The following is a 19,470-nucleotide window of genomic DNA, read 5'->3' as shown; positions in this document are numbered from 1 at the left end:
TCAAATGTCATGTACAATGTATTTGCAGATACAGTTTGAAGTGGGTACTTTCAGTAGCTCTAGGCTTACCTTGCAAGTTGTCTAAGTTTTTATAAAGCTTTATAATTGTTTGAAATGCAGCACAAAACACAACAACAAGAGTACTTCATTTTGCTCTGTAATCATCATGTTTTGCCATGTGAATTTTAGCTGAACTGCAATATCAATCAAATTTTAATGAAAGTTTTAGATTTTAAGGAGATAGAAGAATGTATGTACCAATGCTGTTTCTGTTTTTTTTTTTTTCAAATTGCTTGGCTTCGTGTCTATGAAACCAAAGACGACAAAATTTGTGCTACTTTGTACATACATACATGCTTGTGTAGTGATACAGGAAAGATTATCATTTGCACATTCAAATCTAGATTTGAAACACTTAAGTAACTCACTGATCTGCAAATTACAATTTTGAATAAATTCTAATAACCTCATTTGATCATACACTACCAGATTGCAGTGTATGTTGATAATTGTGTAGATGTGGGGTACAAAGTAAGTATGAGTTGATGAAGGTGTCTCAGAGCACATCTGTCTCTTCAAACACAAAATAGAAAAGAAAATTGAATTTCCTATTTGTTTGTGTAATTTGTGTTTTTAGCACTCCAACCACAGAACCAGTATTGATATTGTGGTTTATAGCAAATGTAAACTATAGTCTTCATTTTACAGGATTTTCAGAAATCATGTTCATGACCTTGATAAGTCATGACATATTCTGAGGGTGAACAGTTGAAATATTAACAATCATATCAAAATAAAAAGTACAAGTGTACTCTCATAGGGTTTTTCCTTTGCTATCAACTCAAGTAATGACAAAGTTACCTGCTCACACCTTAAGTGATTTTTCTTTTCAGTAAGACCTATAATGTTGTCATTGATGCGCGCCATAAGCACAATTGTTTTGATTTCGCTTTTGAGGCTGTACAACCTGTGGTACATGCTGAACAGTGTACTGCACCTAAAATGACACTCAGAGAATCCCATTCTTGGACAAAGTCATTTTGTAGAGAGGTAAAGTTGAAAATGATAACTGAATTAAGAAAATGTCCAATATCAAAATGTTAACGGGGAATGTTAATTCAAGACCAGCTGCACAGCCTGTAATGAAAATAAGAAATTACAAGTATAAATGAATATTCTTTATTTTCCTTTCTTAATCATAGAATGACTCAATAATGCTGTTCTTACACTCTCCCTGAGGTCATCTGAGTAGGAGAGGCAGATATATAGACATATTCTTCAGAGTAGGTGCAAAGATAACCATTAACCAAACAAATGTAAGGACATATAGCATCCATGTCAAAAGGCGGTTTTCCCATTCACTTTGCATGTAATGTCCCATACGTAAGGCATTTGTCCCATACGTAAGCAAACTTTAATTAGTTATAAGATGAAGGACTAATTAAATTTCCTCATTTAGTTTTGCTAATCTGGAGTTGAAATGAATAAATTAGAACTTCCTAAAGTATGATTGGTCAATGTTACAAATCTTCAGAAAAAACTTAAAAAAACATACTCAAATCCTTACGTATGGGACACTATGTTCTGGGAAAGTGCATAATTTGCATAATTAATGTGCTGACCTTGTCTTACCAATTGCAGATTATACTAACTCATACAGGGGTCATGTCCATAAAGGAACTAGGTCAAGGACAAATTCAACTGATTTTAGATGAATATTTATAATTTGTCCCATACGTAAGGTTTGTTTTTGATTTATGCAAATCAAGGCCATATTTCTTGCATAAATTTGCATAATTCAATATTTTCTTTGCTGGAAACATATGATTTAACTCTTTGGCTACAAGATGATATCAATAACTTTTTGATAAAATCAAGATGAATTTTGAGCATCTGAGGGGACATTATCTTGGACTTGCCCTAGAGTAGACGGGGGTCTAGTTGAAGTGCATTGAATACAAGTGTCGTACCTGAAAAGTAATTAGGAGCTACAATACATACACATTGTAGGGTCACGGTCTACTGTTTTGTGTTTGTTTTGCAGGGATCTGATGAATGTTTACAAAAAACGACTAACGACTAACGACTAACTGGAAGAAATGAACTGAAATACATGTGCATCTGAAGCTGGTGATCTGAAATGGAGGGGACCCTTGATGAAGATGACAACAGTTCTAGGTCCACCATCCTGCTCGACAGCGATGATGGCGAGGGCTCCGAGGATCTCTATGACTCTGATGCGACAGAGATTTCTGATGGCGAAGAACCTGCCAATCAGGTACAGTTTGTACATGTACAGTACTGTACTTGCCTATAGATACTTTAAAGCAGATGTTAGTTGTGATCAGTAAGGCCTAAATTTGCAAGTCGTACTGCAATGTAACCTGATAGTTTGTACATGTACAAAATACAACATATTTCATGGTTTGGCCTGATACAATGTATGAACAAATGTGTACACCTGTACTTGACTAGTCCAATGGGTTTTGTCCAGCATCCAATTTTGATGAGCTTGTAATACGGTACCCGTGCAAATGAGTAACCTCATTTGATGTACAATGTTCTTCTTTCCGTTAAACACAAAGATTCAGGTGTTCCTGGGGGCATCTTCATAATTATGACCAAATCACACATTTTGATTGGTAGTGCATCGTAAATATCATACATTGTACATGTATGTACAATGTACAGTGTACATATTGTGTTACATTTACAATGTATTGTATGTAGATGCATTTTGTGCATTTACAATGCAGACTATGAACACACCAATGTCTATTGCTGTGCCCCTTCATCTAGCTTTATGCATGAGCTGTTTGGCCCACTTTTCACATGCATTTCTATGCCTTGACTTACAGTATGAATTACAGTATTGCATTTGAGTTTGATATGCTACAATGTGTACTTGTAGTACAATGAACATTGCACGTCTCTGTTTGTTAGCCCTCGTCAGCAACAAGAAGAGAGGCGCAAGATGCACCTGTTGGCAACGGTAGGGAGACGAGAGCCGATATGCCTGACGCCACACAGGCAGAGAGTGAATCACTGCTTGTAATACCGCAGCCTGCCAGCCAGAACCGGATCAGAGCGGAGTTAACCAATTCTGACGTGTTGACGGCAGGTGCATCCACATCGGTGGCTTCATCCACATCAGCGGCAGGTGCGTCCACATCAGGACTGCATCATGCTACAGGGGTGACAATGGACCTTGATGTACCAGGCCCCAGTGGTCTTTCACACTTTGGACGCTCGCAGAGCAGTTTGCATTCAGCTGCCGATGGAAGGAGAGTAGAAACTGCCCCAGAGCAGTCAGCTGAGAGAGAAAGTGAATATGCAAATGATGGAAGAACTTTTGTCCAATCAGGAACTGGCATTGGAGGTAGCTTGCACAGAGTTCCAAATGATCATGAAAACAGTGGAAATGGTGGCTCTGCAACGCCATCACCATCGTCATCAGACGCTGATATTCATAGGCAGAGCCAAGCTGTGCCAGCAGCCAATCAGGCAGCAGCTAATGAGGAGGAGGAGGAGCCAATGGAAGAAGGGGGTGTGACCAATGAGGATGAGAGCAGCAATGATTCGATGTCTGATTTCCAGGAGGCCAAGAAGCCAGCCGCCAGTGCAGCTAAAGACAGCAGTGACGGCAGTGATGATGAAGCGGTAATTGTCTTGTCTGCAGCAAAAAAGTCTTACTGTAATAGGAACCCAGCTAGCTGTTCAGAACTTTCGCAGCAAAAACAATCTTGTCATTAGAATTGGCAATAATGTAAACTTCATACGCTAGATGTTGCCAACTGAATAAAAAAAAAAAAAATGATTTGTCATCGACTGTTTTGATACTAGCAGTAAAACAACAAAAACAAAAACAAAACAAGAAGAATGACAGAAATCAGTTTCCTCACAAGCAGATTCTGCTATTCTGCCCACAGACACCTGTCTTAGCATACAGTTGAATTTGTGACTAGTCTGCAATGTTTTTTAGGTGATTCACCACTATACCTCAGAAATTTGGGTTCTTTTTATGTGTCCATTCAGTGTGCTATTAAATCCCACCGAGAATTTGGGCTAATAGCTCTCCCAACAGTCCAGGCTAATTACTGCATCGTAGAGCTTGCCTTTTTTCTTCTCTAGTGTCACCAACTATTAAAGCTAAATTTCGATATTAACACATTGGAAGCGCACCCAGTATGATTTAGCAGGTCTACATCAAGTTTTTTCTCGAATTACTGTTGGACTGTGAATTAACAGCACAGGAAAATATGAACTGACAGGTAGTGCACTAATGATAGCCTTGGTGTAAAAAAATCATGAAAGCAACATCTTAAAAAAGATGAAAGTTACCTCCTCATTCGCAGAAATATCTGTACACAAGAATAACAGCTCATGTAGGCCTACAGAGAGTAGGTACACTGTAGTTTTAATGTGGTCTAGTGGTGTTGGCTGTGATCATAGGATGATTTGTAAAATAATTTGCATAGGAAGCACATGAGTTTTTAGTTCATTTATTCGTTTGTTTTAAAATATCATCTTTTCGAATCAACCTTCTTCAGCAATCCTGTATCATCTGCTATGAGACATGGACAACGTCCGGCTCTCACCGACTCGTGTCCCTCAGATGCGGTCATCTGTTCGGTCAGAGGTAAAACCAAGGCTTACTACATTGTATTCGGTGTTCCAGCCATACTACATGCACCTATGTTTTGTTTCTAAATGGGCAGAGGGTGATCTATGTAACTTAGAAGTTATGGCTCAAAGAGATGCGATTTCAATCATTCAAGATCTTGGCTACAATGGAGATAAGCATAATTTCTATGTTATGGAGCTGCATGAATGAAGTGTAAATCACTGAAAGTACTATGAAAGAAAAAATCTGCAATATCAACAGCAACAATGCATACACTAAAATGTGGGTTAATGATGGTTACCTGTTTCCCTTCATTTTTATTGTTGTTTCCACTTTACATGCATATCTGCCAACTACATATTACAAATATTTTGCAATTATTACAATTTTTTTTTAACCCGTTATACGAAAATACGAATACACCTCTAAAAATTACAAATCTGAGCTTATCATGTATTGAAATTCCCCTTTTAGCATTGCATTCAATTAAATGTTGTGTATGTTTTTCTTTTGATATCATGATATTTTTTTCCCTTGTTCTACATGGTATCGAGGACAGGAAAACTGAGTATGAATTTTACCTCTGCAGTAGTGACACGTACATTTGTTCATTGTAGTACAGTAGTGCTCTAGGTTTTATCTTTCCTGATTTTGATGCATCTATAAATCACCAGTATCTCAATGATTGTTCTTCTCAACCTCCTTGAGGTTTATGTGTTTGGGGATTATAAGCAATCGCCTTGATACCAGTAGAATAATGGGTGTGTCTCTCTGTACATTGTAGCTGCATTGAGCAGTGGCTGAAAGGACAAGGAGGGAAGTGTCCACAGTGCAACAGCAAAGCCAAGAAGACCGACATACGAGTCATCTACGCCAAGGCTCTCAAGGCACTGGACACCTCGGAACGGGATCGTGCAATCAAGTAAGCTCTGTGTAGTTTTCCTAGTAGTTCAATTAATATTGTAAAACATGATATATTCGCGGCATGAATTTTTTCGCGAATTGGAGCCGACAACCTTTTTTGTGGCATGAAATTTTTGTGAACTGCCACTGGCATTCAATGCTTATAGTGTAGACAAAAACTTTCGCGTGCATTTTAATTTCGCGAATCTTGGCGCCCGCGAAATTCGCGAAATTAGAATGCACGCGAACATTCCTCGTTTTACAGTTTGTCGTTTGTTTAGTTGGTTGGTTTGACGTTGTACATCCTGTATTCACTCGTGTTTAAACAGTTTACAGCTGGAGTTGTTGAATGTTCCATCAATCTATCCATTCATATTTCAATCTATCCATCTATCCATCCGTCTATTGATTCATCTTTCTTAGGATCCATTTTATACATTTATCAGTTCAGCCATATATCTATTTTTTGATCATTCAGTGTATCCATCCATTTATCCAGCTGTGCATTTACCTATCCATCTATTTATCCATCCATCTATTTATCCATCCATCTATTTATCCATCCATCTATTTATCCATCCATCTATTTAACCATCCATCTATTTATCCATCTATCTATTTATCCATCCATCTATTTATCCATCCATCTATTTATCCATCCATCTATTTATCTATCTATCTATCTATCTATCCATCTATCTATCTATCTATCTATCCATCTATCTATCTATCTATCTATCCATCTATCTATTTATCCATCCATCTATTTATCCATCCATCTATTTATCCATCCATCTATTTATCCATCCATCTATTTATCCATCCATCTATTTATCCACTTGTCTATTCTTTCATTGTACCAGGGCTCTAGAGGAGGAGAAGGAGCTAAGGAAGAAAGCTGAGATGGATGCAGCCCAGACCCAGCTGAGATACGTCATGGCCCTGGAGGAGGTGAAGAGGATGAAAGCCATGTTGGAGGCACACCAGAGGTCAGCCTCAAGGAGGTGAGATACTCCATCTACTACCTTGCCCTACGCCACAGATGCCATATATATTTTTTTTTTTTCCAGTAATATTGATTTATTTTTGTTTGTTTTTAGCTCACCTGAGCCGAAGGCTCTAAGTGAGCTATTAAATCGTTCCTCGTCCAGCGTCAGGCGTCCGTCGTGTGTCGTCCATCGTGCATAAACTTTTTACATTTTCATTTTCTTCTTGAAAACCCCTTGATGGATTTTCACCAAACTTGACTAGTAGCATCCCTAGGGGATTAGGATCTCAATTTGTTCAAATGGGCACCATGCTTCCCCCTGGGGGGCCCCAGGCCCCCCCCCCCCCAATTAAGGAATCTTTAAAAAAATCTTCCTCTCTAGAACCAGAAGTGACAGAGCTAAAATTGATACCATGAGTAAGTATATTCATGTCAGGTCCAGGGTTGCCACCCTTGGAGCCCCGGGGGTTTCTAAAAATGGGCCTTAATTGTACTTAATCGTAATTTTCATCTTCTTCTTGAGAATGCATGGCCAAATTTTCACCCAACTTGGCACGTATTATCACTTGGGTGATAGAATATATTCTGTATTAAAACAACACAGACAAAACCCTCAAATTAAAGAATCTTTTCAAATCTTTTCTAAAATTGTAAACGAAAAGCTATGGTAGTGCTACGTGTATGTGTACTGCGTGGAAGGTGAACTTGCGATACTCAGGTAAGCACGAGACCCCCCGGGTCTCTTGTTTTTTTTACCCAAGCAGGTTTATAACAAGTACTGTTCTTGTCATTTTTTTTTTTTTTTTTTTACTGCTTCCCTTGTCTATTGTCAGAAAGGTAAAAATACTGTTTATCCACCACCACCACCAAAAGAAAAAGAAGTCCTTTTCAGCCCTCATAATACTTGTAATGCTGTAACATAAGGTTGGCATCCCTGCTCCACAAAGTATGTATTAGATGCTCCTGATCAGCTTGTTCATCTAGATCAATAGCATGCTAAGGTTCCATATTGATATTAAACACTCCCATCTTGTTGTTGTGTTCATACCAGTTTACCAGTTTTATTGTATGAGAGCTGAATCTATTTTTACAAAAGTTTATTTTTGTCGCAAAGGCATTTTATCCTCACTGTCTTGTCCCATGGAGCACAATGTGTATTGCACTGTTTTTCTTGTAGTTGCTTGCTTTAATAAGCATTAATCACCAGCTTCGTTCATGTCAATGTATAGTTAAAAAAAAAAGACATTTACATAATCTTAATGGATACATTATAGATTCTTAGAAAAATATTGTTATGGTGTAAATCTGTGATTTTGATTTTCTTTGCTTTGTCCTAGCTTTATTTTTGTTTTATTATCATTCATGAATATCTGTGTTTACATGTATATACTTGTTTGCTTATTATAGTTGTTACAATTTTCATGATAAGTTTGCATATATTTGCCTCTAGGACATGTACATGTACGTGTATACTTAATAGTTTACACGTATGTGATAGTACGACAATGTAAAATCAAACTGATGCTGCCTATCACAGATATTATTTTCTTTCAGTAAAAAAGCAGCCACGTATCTGGAAATACTCTCCCTGTGCTATTGAAGCATTTCAATCTGTATATCATTTCTGATGCAGCGGTAACTCCAGTATGGGATCGTCCAGCTCGGACACTCCTGCCGGCCAGTCGACTGGACATTATTTCCTCGAGAAGACCATAACAGTCTCTGCTGTAAGTGACCAATGACTCCAACATAGCGACCTGATTTGTGCTGTAATAACTAGAAAACTGAAACAAATGATGTGTGCCCTTAAAAAAAACAAACAAACAAACAAACTAATCCAGAGAATGGAATGAACTTCAAGAGGAATCTTTTTTCACATCCATTCATGCAGAATCAATTCAGCCTCTTTAACTTCACTTCTCTTGCATTTTTGTTTATTTACTATAGAACTGCTGCAAATTGAACCCTAAAGGTGACCCTCAGTTAGCTTAATTTTGTCACATATTATGCTGAAAACTGTACAAGATAGATTCAATTGGAAGATCAGGCTCATGTGTCTGTTGGAAGTGAGCAAAATGATTTAATGATGGAATAAAAGCATCCATTTGTTTGTTTTGCCTTCTGAACAGAATGGTAACTGCAGAGTTTTGACCTATGACCCTGCCAACGGGATCCTCCTTGCCTCGATGCCTTCACCCAATCAACTCTTCCAGGGCTACGGCCTGAAAAAGGTGAGTTCAAATCAGCATTTTTCCTATTATAGGACTCTCTTTTCATTCATAGTTCTGGGACTATGAGCTGTAAAGTCATTGTACACACTCACATGGATACATATCGTCACTGGGGTGACAAGAGTTGTATCTGCAATTTTGGTGAAAATGACTTTTTTGGATTAATGGTCAAATAATGGGTTAAGTGATGTCCTGTCCAAATCCTGACTGTCTTACTCCAAAAATGAAGCCACCACGGCATGTCAAAGGAAAGGCTATCCCATTCGCCACAGTGCTTTGGCCGCCATGTTTTTTGGCTCTCCTGAACATTTGACATTTTGTAGATACGAGGTCTTGTCGCCCCAGCGACGATATGAAAAATGAAAAGCAAGCAAAAGTAATTATAAGTAAAAAAAAAATAGAAAATAGATCTACAGCAGGATTTCTGGTACTGTTTACATACTTAGGTTTGTAAAGTCTCCTGAAAAAAAAAAAAAAAAAAAAGGTTGTAAACCAAATCGCAGTTTTACTGCTCTGATGAAATTTAATTTCAAACATATAGGTGAAAAAGGGAGGGAAGGAATTTGCATTGATTTGGAAAGAGAGAGTGAGATATAGTAATGTACTTCTTATGTGGATAATGTGAGAATATTTTCAACTGAATGTTCCCTGCAGGCTGGGAGTAAATCCTTTGTACATTTTGCCATCACAGATAAGTGCCATGGACTTCAAGACATGCCAGTACATACCGATCCACACCAAACCCATCAGGGGTGTGGCACTGGACGGGCGGGACGATGGTCTCATCCTGACCGCCTCGGTGGACAAGACACTGAAGATCACCAGTCTGTCCAGCAACACGGTGGTCCAGTCGTGAGTATCACACCTGCTGGCCGTCAACCCTGCCCTAAAACCTCAGTACTGGAGCCAATTTCTATTTAACCCTAACTAGGCCGGGGGGGGGGGGGGGGGGGGGGGCCTCCGAGGCCCCCCCCTCGACGTTCCGCGCGATGTATCGCTAACGCGAAAAGCTATCGCCGCGACGTTTCATGACTTTTTTCTTTCAAGTCTCCCGCATCTTTTGACACCAAATTTGCGATGCCCGGGCGCGCGGTTTCGAAGTTGCGCATAAATATGTATGTGCATGTCAGACCAAAAATTGCTCAAAAACGTGAATTTGTGTACAATTTCAATGCAAACTGTGCTTACAGGCAAATTTCACAAAAGCATGATTATTTGGGGGTTTTACTGATTAAAATCAATTATTAATATATTTTCTTGTTCGGAACAATGTCGCAAACAAGTTTCATCGAAAAAACAATGAAAAACATAAAGTCGAAAAAACAAAGAAATACATAAGAAATTCAAAAAAACAATAAAATACTTAAGAAATTTTTTCTGATGGCACAATTTTTTTCTCTTATATTTGCTCAGGACACTAAAAAGAATATTTGCACAAAAAATGTGCCCATTTCGAGCTTTATTTAGTGATTTATACCAAATTGTCTGATTTCATGCATCATCACGCATAAATTAGCATAATTTAGCATAAATGATAAATTTTTTCTAAATTTAACTTCATGGTACTTTAGATTACATCATAGGCAATGTGTGTGCCAATTTTCGTCGCGATCGCGCGGTCGATGGCCGAGATCTGGAGGGGGGGCCTGGGAGACCCCCCCCTGGCTCTATGATCTTCCTAAATAGCCCGGCCTAGTTAGGGTTAAAGGGATCATATAGTTTTGGTTGAGACCATCTTCAGGTTTCTAACATTTTGGGGTGAGATAATGAGAAACCTCTTATGAAATTTGAAAGAGCATGTGATTCAAAGAGGAATTCAACGTTTATTTGATGAAAATTGGTTTTGAAATGGCTATGAGATGCGCAAATAGAGCAATCCTGATAAAAGTTGGGACCCACATTTTATTATGATCGTTTCATTTTACTCTGTGTTTGGATGTCTCAACCATTCCAAAACCGATTTTCATCAATAAACTTTGAATTCGTCCTAGAATGGTATGCTCTGTACTATTTCATGAGTGGTTTCTTGGTATCTCACAAAAAGTTTAAAGCCCAATCCTTGCCTCCAACAATACTGTACCATCCCTGTAACCCGTTTTGTGCCATGGACTTTGGAAGATGTGTACAAGACCAATGTGTTTTCTGTACCAATCAGCACTGAAAGCACACAAAAGGAAACCCACCCTCTACTGGCTGCAATCTCAACATACCTGGGAGTCTTGAGTTCATACAGGTTGCTGATAAATACTTACTGAGTTTAAATCTCTCTAATGCAAGACCTTTTTGCCTAGAATGCTTTTACTCCTTGAAGTAAATATGCACACTCCAATCAGCTGCAATCCTGCCCTGAGCTGCATGCATACACACAATAGAACAAATTTGGTACCTTGAGTGAATGTGAATAATGAAACCTCGGTTCCATTTCCAGCTATAACTGCCCCATGCCAGCTTGGTGCTGTGCCTGGAACTCTGCCAACACGAACTACGTCTACGCCGGCCTCCAGAACGGCGCCGTGCTGATCTATGACACGAGGAAGCCCGACGCGGAGGTGCAGACCCTGACAAAGGAAGGCTCGCGATGCCCCATTGTCTCGCTGCGATACGTGCCCAGCTCAACTAGAGTCACCTTTCCGTAAGTCTTCTGCTAGAGTAAATCTATGAAATCCTGTAAAACATGGCTTAATATACAGCGGTGCTTTATCTTCATTGTCTCTTTAGGGCAATACGTGTATGTGCCGGTCTGATATCATTTGCTGACCATTGCTAGCCACCTCGAATCACAAGAGGTCAGCATCATTTGGCCATATTCTATTTTATGTGTGTGCTGAGGGGAGATATGTTTGTGTGTTGCGTGGGTGATTTAATAAATGTAGTGCAACAAACACCCACTTTTTCATATTTCACTTTACCCCTTTTCTAAAATACACAGTACTGAAACTGAAAGATAGTGGAATGGGCTCTTTCACCTTCACAATTCATGACCTGGAGCTCTCATAAATGGGACCTGACGTTCGTGTCCTATCTTATGGACAGAGTGTATGTATTACTTCTAAGTACTGAGAGGGCATGCTATCTTTCCACACTACATTGCTTGGCCAATCCCAGTGGGACGTAAATCCGAGTCATTTGATTTCAATGGAGACAGACTACGTACAACTGAGCCACCTCGCTATTCCACTCTACACACTGTATCTGTGCTGTGTTGATGCATCAGTGACTCCAGCCTGGCGTTTTGCTACACTATTTTTTGATCCAGTGTATTAGCCAACTCTGCCCATGTTCAGATTTCAGGAGTCACATGCACGTTACCCACCCAATTTTAATTCTTGGACTTAAGTATCAAAGAGAGAGAGAGTGGCAGTTGTCATGGTAATGACAAGAATCCAGCTTCCTGATTGGCTGTTGCCATGGAAATATGCCATTCTAGCAAGAGTTGCTATCCTAACATCTTTTATGAAATGGGGCCATGGTCTAGATGAGAAACAGGCAAGAGACTTTGTAGGGTGATATTACACGTAATATACAAATGATGCACAAGTCTCAGTGCATCAGTCAGAATAGTATGCGTAAGTTAACTATGGAATGCTGAATCCAGGAGATGAAGCTGAGTGAGCTTAGGCTAAATTCCACAGTTACCGTATGCACACTTGACTGACGCACAAAATGATATGTGCATCATCTGTGTTATAGAAAGGGGACAATTTCATTGCTAATATTCAATTTTTCTATCATGTTATAGTGTAGCAATTTTATTTGATGCATTTCCTTTTTGTCCCCGCCGAACGAGTTCGAGCAGGGGACTATGAAACGGGCTCCGTACGTGTGTGTGTCCGTGTGTCCGTCCGTCCGTCCGTGTGTCCGTCCGTGTGTCCGTCCGTGTGTCCGTCCGTGTGTCCGTGTGTGCGTCCGTGTGTGATCAAAATCTTCAATTTGCTACTTCTCTGTCATTTATGAGCCAATTTTGATTCTGTTTGCTTTATATGATAGCACTACATGGGAGCTTTGAAACTTGTACACAGAATTTCAGTCGTGACCTTTGACCTTGACCTTTGACCTATATTGTACATTTTGCTACAAAATGCTACTCCTTCGCCATTTCTAACCCGATTTCGATTCCGTTTGCTTTATGTGATGGCACTAGGTGAGGGCTTCAAAACTTCTACACAGAATTTTGACCTTTGACTTCTTTGACCTTTGACCTTGATTTTTTGACCTATATTGTACATTTTGCTACAAAATGCTACTCCTTCGCCATTTCTAACCCGATTTCGATTCCGTTTGCTTTATGTGATAGCACTAGGTGAGGGCTTCAAAACTTCTACACAGAATTTTGACCTTTGACTTCTTTGACCTTTGACCTTGATTTTTGACCTATATTGTACATGTTGCTACGAAATGCTACTCCTTCGCCATTTTTAACCCGATTTCGATTCCGTTTGCTTTATATGATGGCACTAGTTGAGGGCTTCAAAACTTCTACACAGAATTTTGACCTTTGACTTCTTTGACCTTTGACCTTGATTTTTGACCTATATTGTGCATTTTGCTACAGAATGCTACTCCTTCGCCATTTCTAACCCGATTTCGATTCCGTTTGCTTTATGTGATAGCACTAGGTGAGGGCTTCAAAACTTCTACACAGAATTTTGACCTTTGTCTTCTTTGACCTTTGACCTTGATTTTTGACCTATTTTGTACATTGGCTACAAAATGCTACTCCTTCGCCATTTCTAACCCAATTTCGATTCCGTTTGCTTTATGTGATAGCACTAGGTGAGGGCTTCAAAACTTCTACACAGAATTTTGACCTTTGACTTCTTTGACCTTTGACCTTGATTTTTTACCTATATTGCACATTTTGTTACAAAATGCTACTTCCGGCGGGGACATATGTTACGCACCGCGTAATTTCTACTTTTCCTTGTATAATTGTAGCTTGCCATAGATGAAAGCCCCAAAGTCATGCATTCAGTGCTTCAAGACCATGCATCCAGTAATTACTGGATGCATGGCAAAAGTACTGGATGCAGGATTTTTCAGCCAGTAGGCATTTCGTACCGAGTGCGTGAACACTTGCTTAGTGCGCAAACCTTTCTTACAAGTGCATGTACTCTTGCTACAAGTACCCGATAACATGTTTACCACTGTGACTCAGCATGAGGCCAGTACAGAATCAACACATAGCTCTCGACCAATGAGATGGCAGGATTCTCGCTACCCATTCTCCAACACCAACTGATGGCAAGTTGTATCTTTGCTTTCTATTCCCCATCAGATGTGCCGGTCTGCTGATAGGAACACTAGAGGGCGCTTCATTCTGGGAACAGCTGGCACCAGAGGACTACAGATTACATAATCTCCAGCTGGAAGGTTGGTGCTCAGATATCTGTGGTTCATAGTGCTTTCAGTATTGAATCACATTTATTGAGTGGTCATAAAACAAAACAAAACCAAACCAAAAATACCACCAAAGACACCTTAATTTTTTCAACAAATTTCAAGGGTAAAGAAAAACATGTCCATTTACAATACGTATGTATTAAGCATTGGATATTGCTCTAAAAACGCAATACTTACATGTAACTTTTTCTCTGAGTAATTATTGCCATAGAGAGAGAGAAAGTAATGTAGATACGATAAAAAGTACATGATCGTCATTAGCTGTACATGGATCATAGTTTCATTTGAAGTAAGGCTTGACATGTGCTCACTATTCATGGTGTTTTTATGTGTATGTCTAGTACTGACTCATCACTTGTGGTATACTTGTAAAAATGATCACAAATTACTTTGAGTGCATTATGTGTCATTTTTGCTGTACAGGAAGTTGTACCAGCGTAACCTTTGAACCCACCACAAGGCACTGCCTGGCTGCTTTCCGCCCCAACAAGACGCACCCAGCCACCAGATATGTGGTGAGTCTGAAACCCCACTTGCTTAATTCACCCTCCCTCCCCCAGCATGTTTGCATTGTGTGTGTGTGTGTGGGGGAGGGGGGAGGTGGTGGGAATGAGTAGGTTGTGGGTAGGTAGGGGAGGATGAACAGAGTAGCTTATTCCATTTATTGTTTTCCAGTGAAGCCCCATGCAGTTTTATGTAGGCCCTATGTGGCGAGTCCAAAACTCTGCATGCTCAACTCTTTATGTGCCACATTCGCACGCCCAACTCAGTGGACGGCATGCCAAGTTCGTATGATATATTCGGACAAAGCCACCCAAACCATTTATTGCCAAGTACCACTGCACAATGAAAGAGTTTTTCTCGTTTCAAGTCCTGTTGGGTGTACAAGGCGTAGCTTGCATTTTATGTGGTGATTGACTACTAAGCGGTATTCTCTATTGGATTTGCTTGTAAATTCTAATTTTCTGTCACTGTATTGCGTGCAGATGTCACTGCTTTACAATAATGCTGCTACCAGTCATTGTAAAGAAAAATAATCATAGATTTGTCATACTATTTACATCAAAGCAAAGCTTGGCATTTTCTCTGCATCTTTGCTTTTTACATTTCGAGGGTATCAAAAATCCATGAAAGTTACATAGCTATGAAAAAAAAAAATGTTTTCCCAAAGCCTGACTACGCTGCTAGTTTAGGCTCATTAGGCCCCCCCCCCCCCCCAGATCTACGTGCGTCACCCACAAGGTAATCTACAAAACTGAATAGGTAATTATTTCACAGTTATTCACAATTGTTTTTAATAAATTAATTACGCTAATTTATGCATGAAATGTAAAAAATTGGTTGTAAATCTGTAATTTAAGGTCCAAAACTGCTAATTTTTGGTCTAGGTACTCCTTGTAGAATTCTTATTGAATGTACATAGAAAGAAACGGCGGTATCAAACATTTTTTCTTAATCTTATGTATTTTATTGCTTTTAAAATTTCTTATGTATTTCATTGTTTTTGACTTTTTTAATTTCTTTTTTTTAATGGAAATCATCGGCGACACTATTCCGATCATAAACAACATGAAATTAATTTATTTTGGTCAGTAAAAGTAAAAATAATGATACATTTATGAATTTTGGTCAGAAACAGAATTTGCACTGGATTTGTACATGAAATCATGTTTTTTTGCAATTCCAGGTCTGACATGCACTTACAAAATATTGCGTAACTTCAGATATAACCGGGTGTCGCGAATTTGGTCTCAAAAGTTGCGCAAGACTTAAAAGAAGAAAGTCATGAAACTTCTGGCGCGAGGTTTTTATGTTACAGATTTATCGTGGAAAATGTTGAGGGGGGCCCAAAAAGCCCCCCCCCCCCCCCCCGCAGTCTTTTTAGGGTTAATAGGGAATAGCACTTTGAGAATGGTTTGAGAAGAGTATTCTATCCCCGACCACATTATGTTCAGTAAATTCATTCATTTCTCTTTATTCATGCTCCATAAAGGACCAGCAAGCCTGAGATTAAACTAAACAATCCTGAGGCAAACAATAAAAGAAGCAAAAAATGAAACTAAAAAAACACAGACAAATACAAACAACAATTTGGAGTCTGCTAGAGCTTTTTTATGTGTCCTATAGCAGGGCTGCACACTGGCGCCGGTCCGATGGTCAAAGACCGGTAAAAGTTACTGTTGGACCGGTAACTTTTCGGGAAATCCACAAGTTACCGGTCCGACATGACCTGTAAAAAAAAAGCATTGGCGGGGTCAGTAGAAAGAAAAAGAGCAGCCCCGATCAGGAAGAAACAGAATGCAAGATATCGCACTGTTCAACAAGTTTTACGCAAGTTTTCGTTTATGTCTACCGGTGCAATTTGTACAGTAAACATATTTGTTTTGAGCACTAGGAGAAGGTGAAAACTAAGTGATAAATGAATAAACATAATCACTGCGTCACTCAGTCTTTTCTTTCTTTATTTATTTTTATATTTAATGCATTTACGATTGTATGTACGTGTATCACATGTTTGGTGAAAATGGAATAGTTTTCTACACACATCAGTTTTGGAAGAGGGGTTAACTGAGTGGATAAGGCTGTATATACGCTTGTTTTGCCAAAGTCATGTCTTTGTTTAATGAGTATTTTCCCATGTTGTTCCGCAAACTTATTTCTGCAGATGTGTGAGATGAAGAGGCAACTAGTTGGTGACCATGGCAACTCCTTGGTGTCTTCCAACCCGGTCCAGACCTTCTACGGAGGAACCACGATGAAGGTGCTCACACAGGCTGCCATGTACTGTGCACCGGGTGAGGAGGAGAAATTGATGGTGTGTGCTGGAGATGAGGCTAGCTCCGCGGTAAGTTATTTGTCTGTCAGAATTTAAAGTTGACATTACAGTGCACTCCTGTTATGGTGAACATGGTTATAATGAAATTCCGGTTACAACGGAATAAAAATTCAGGCCACAACATTATCCACATGTATTTTTATTGTTTATTTGTACGGTTAACAAAATTTTGATATAACGGAAGAAAACTGCCAGTCCCGAGAACTTTGTTATGACAGCAGTCTACTGTATAACCCCTTAATAAATGGACCTCATAATGCATCATCAAGAAAGAAAATCTGTGTCTTGTGCATACAACTATGGTAACTTCACAATTAATGGTCACTCAGCAACCAATGGTAACTACCTTAGCAACGCTATTTCATAGCCAGCCAAAGTCAAAAAGTCATTGATGGTAAGCATAGACTGAAGAGTTTAACTTCTTTAATGTAAAATTACAATTAACCCTAGTTTTATGCAATGGCGCTTGATTTTTCACTTGTAGAGAAAACTTTTGCAGTTTACAGGAGTGTGTAACTTTATTAGGATAGAGAATGATAGTAAGGATGTGCTTTTGATACATACAAATGATATTTCAAGTTGTAGATATTCCAAGAATAAATTTTGGCGAGCTTTAAGTATCAAAACAGTAAGTAACAACAACTCATTCAGATGTTTGAAGATGTTAACTCTTTATGTGCCACGTTTGCATGTCTGACTCAGTTGATGGCGTGCCAAGTTTGCATTTATTATTCCTCTCAAACGCACAAACCTGCCCAAACTGATTGATAAATCCCCAGACGCCACAGTACGTTGAAAGTGTTTCTCACAATTCCAGTCCTGTCACAAGTAGCTTTCATTGTGTTGAGGCAGTATTCCCTAGTGGATTTGCTAGTAAATTCTGTGTTTTTTCACTGTTTTGTGTGCGAAAGTCGTGGCTTTACAATACAATTGTCGCTTCTGGTCTTTTGGAAAGAATCTAAGCAAAGCTTGGCAGTTTCTCTATAACTTCTTTTATTACATGCCAATAGTAACAAAAACCTCTGAAAGTTACATAGATATGAAAAGCAAAATATTTTCCCAAAGCGTGAGCATGTTGCTTTCTTAGAATGATGTACTACACAGAGGGTTTACACCATGGTACATAAAGAGTTGACAGTGGTGTCTTTGTACAATACTAGCAAGTGTAATCTGTGATAGTACATAACTATAAAAGTTTTGATTTTGACTGATTCAAGTTCTATTAATATGTAACCATTTAAAAAAAAATTACAATGAAATGATAAACAATGGAAGTTGCCTGTGCAGCCATGTGCTCTATTTCATTGTGATGTCTTTAAGTATAGTGCTAATGCTACATGTCTTTATCTGTAATACTCTGTGACTTTTGTGACTATCTCCGCTATCATAGCTCCACATGTGGGATGCCAACGTAGGAACTCTCAAGCAGAAGATCCCCATGGGGGCGACGGCCCTGGACGTCTGCCCGTTTGCATCGGGAGGGGCCTACTACCTCGCCGCGCTCACCGACAAGCTCATCAAACTTTGCAGATGGCAGCAAAGATGATTTTAGGTGACGTCATGCCTCCCCCACTCACATGTACGTTGAGCTTCCATTGTAATGACATAGTTACAACACAATTCCGTTATCTCTGTTAATGATGAAATTTTGTTGCGATTATGGATAAACCAAAAGAACACTGCTGCTTCTACAGACTCTCTTATGGCAAGAGATGCATGCCTTGTGTATGCCTTCATGAGCATAATGTGTTGAGAATCTGGACTGGACAGACAGCTTTGTGAGCGGTTTACTTTGCAATTGAGAAGCACTTTTTTATTCATCACATGCTGTGTGATGTGAGAGATTACCATGTGCTTGTTACATCATGCAATTCACTGCCTTGTATTGTCTTGTGTAACCCATGTGAAATACCCACACCGGTACAATTAATTGACATGATTGGTTTCTATGTGTGACAGCAGAATATCTTTAAATAGTCAGGTCGTTAAGAATGTTGACATAGAAGCGGTTGGCGTGACATTGTCATTTCTCACAAAGATTTCTTGGTTCTGTCCCTGAGGCACAGCCAACAAGTCTCCCTGATTTTGAACCAGCCTCCTCCCCCCCCCCCCCCCCCATCACTCCCCCACCCAACTTGGCAACATCATGTCCTTGAGAAAGAATAGAACCGCTTCCCTGATTTGGGAATTGATTAAGCCATTTCTTGGTATCGCCAATGCGCGATAAAAAAAAAATCTGCACACGCTGCAGTGGCCTGTCATAGATACACTGTTGGAGTCCTAGGAACTACGCCATTGTCGCTTCTAGTTGGTTTGCACGTGTCCCAATTCCCATGCGATTCAATGCAATTTTTATCTGCTTCCTTTTGTTGCTTTTTTTTTGGGTGAGAATTAAATCTGAAAAGAGTTTAAAACTTCTAAGTTTAAGTGATTTGCAGTCACTAGAGTCATGGTTCATTACTGCAAGGCTTCAGTGTGCTGATGAAAT

General features: G+C 39.3%; 1 protein-coding gene across 1 annotated transcript; it reads left to right on the top strand.

Annotated features, from left to right (window-relative positions):
* The first annotated feature begins 2,050 nt into the window (after positions 1–2,050).
* On the top strand, positions 2,051–19,268 carry LOC140246727 (E3 ubiquitin-protein ligase rfwd3.S-like). The gene is made up of 13 exons (XM_072326066.1): positions 2,051–2,278; positions 2,944–3,660; positions 4,551–4,639; positions 5,409–5,546; positions 6,391–6,531; positions 8,149–8,242; positions 8,645–8,746; positions 9,438–9,598; positions 11,175–11,378; positions 14,022–14,116; positions 14,570–14,661; positions 16,812–16,991; positions 18,373–19,268. Exons 1-13 carry the CDS (start codon positions 2,141–2,143, stop codon positions 18,526–18,528), a joined length of 2,307 nt encoding a protein of 768 aa, XP_072182167.1. The 5' UTR covers positions 2,051–2,140; the 3' UTR covers positions 18,529–19,268.
* The last annotated feature ends 202 nt before the right edge of the window (positions 19,269–19,470 follow it).

Source organism: Diadema setosum, chromosome 3 (genome assembly GCF_964275005.1).
Source record: "Diadema setosum chromosome 3, eeDiaSeto1, whole genome shotgun sequence".
NCBI lineage: Eukaryota > Metazoa > Echinodermata > Echinoidea > Diadematoida > Diadematidae > Diadema > Diadema setosum.
Note: the sequence above shows the minus strand (reverse complement) of the source record. Positions and strands in the feature narration are given on the sequence as shown.

Coding starts and splice junctions, on each gene's coding strand:
- LOC140246727 (XM_072326066.1), top strand. CDS start 2,141: ATGGAGGGGACCCTTGATGAAGATGACAACAGTTCTAGGTCCACCATC. Junction 3,661..4,550: donor ACGGCAGTGATGATGAAGCG/GTAATTGTCTTG, acceptor AACCTTCTTCAG/CAATCCTGTATCATCTGCTA. Junction 11,379..14,021: donor TCAACTAGAGTCACCTTTCC/GTAAGTCTTCTG, acceptor ATTCCCCATCAG/ATGTGCCGGTCTGCTGATAG.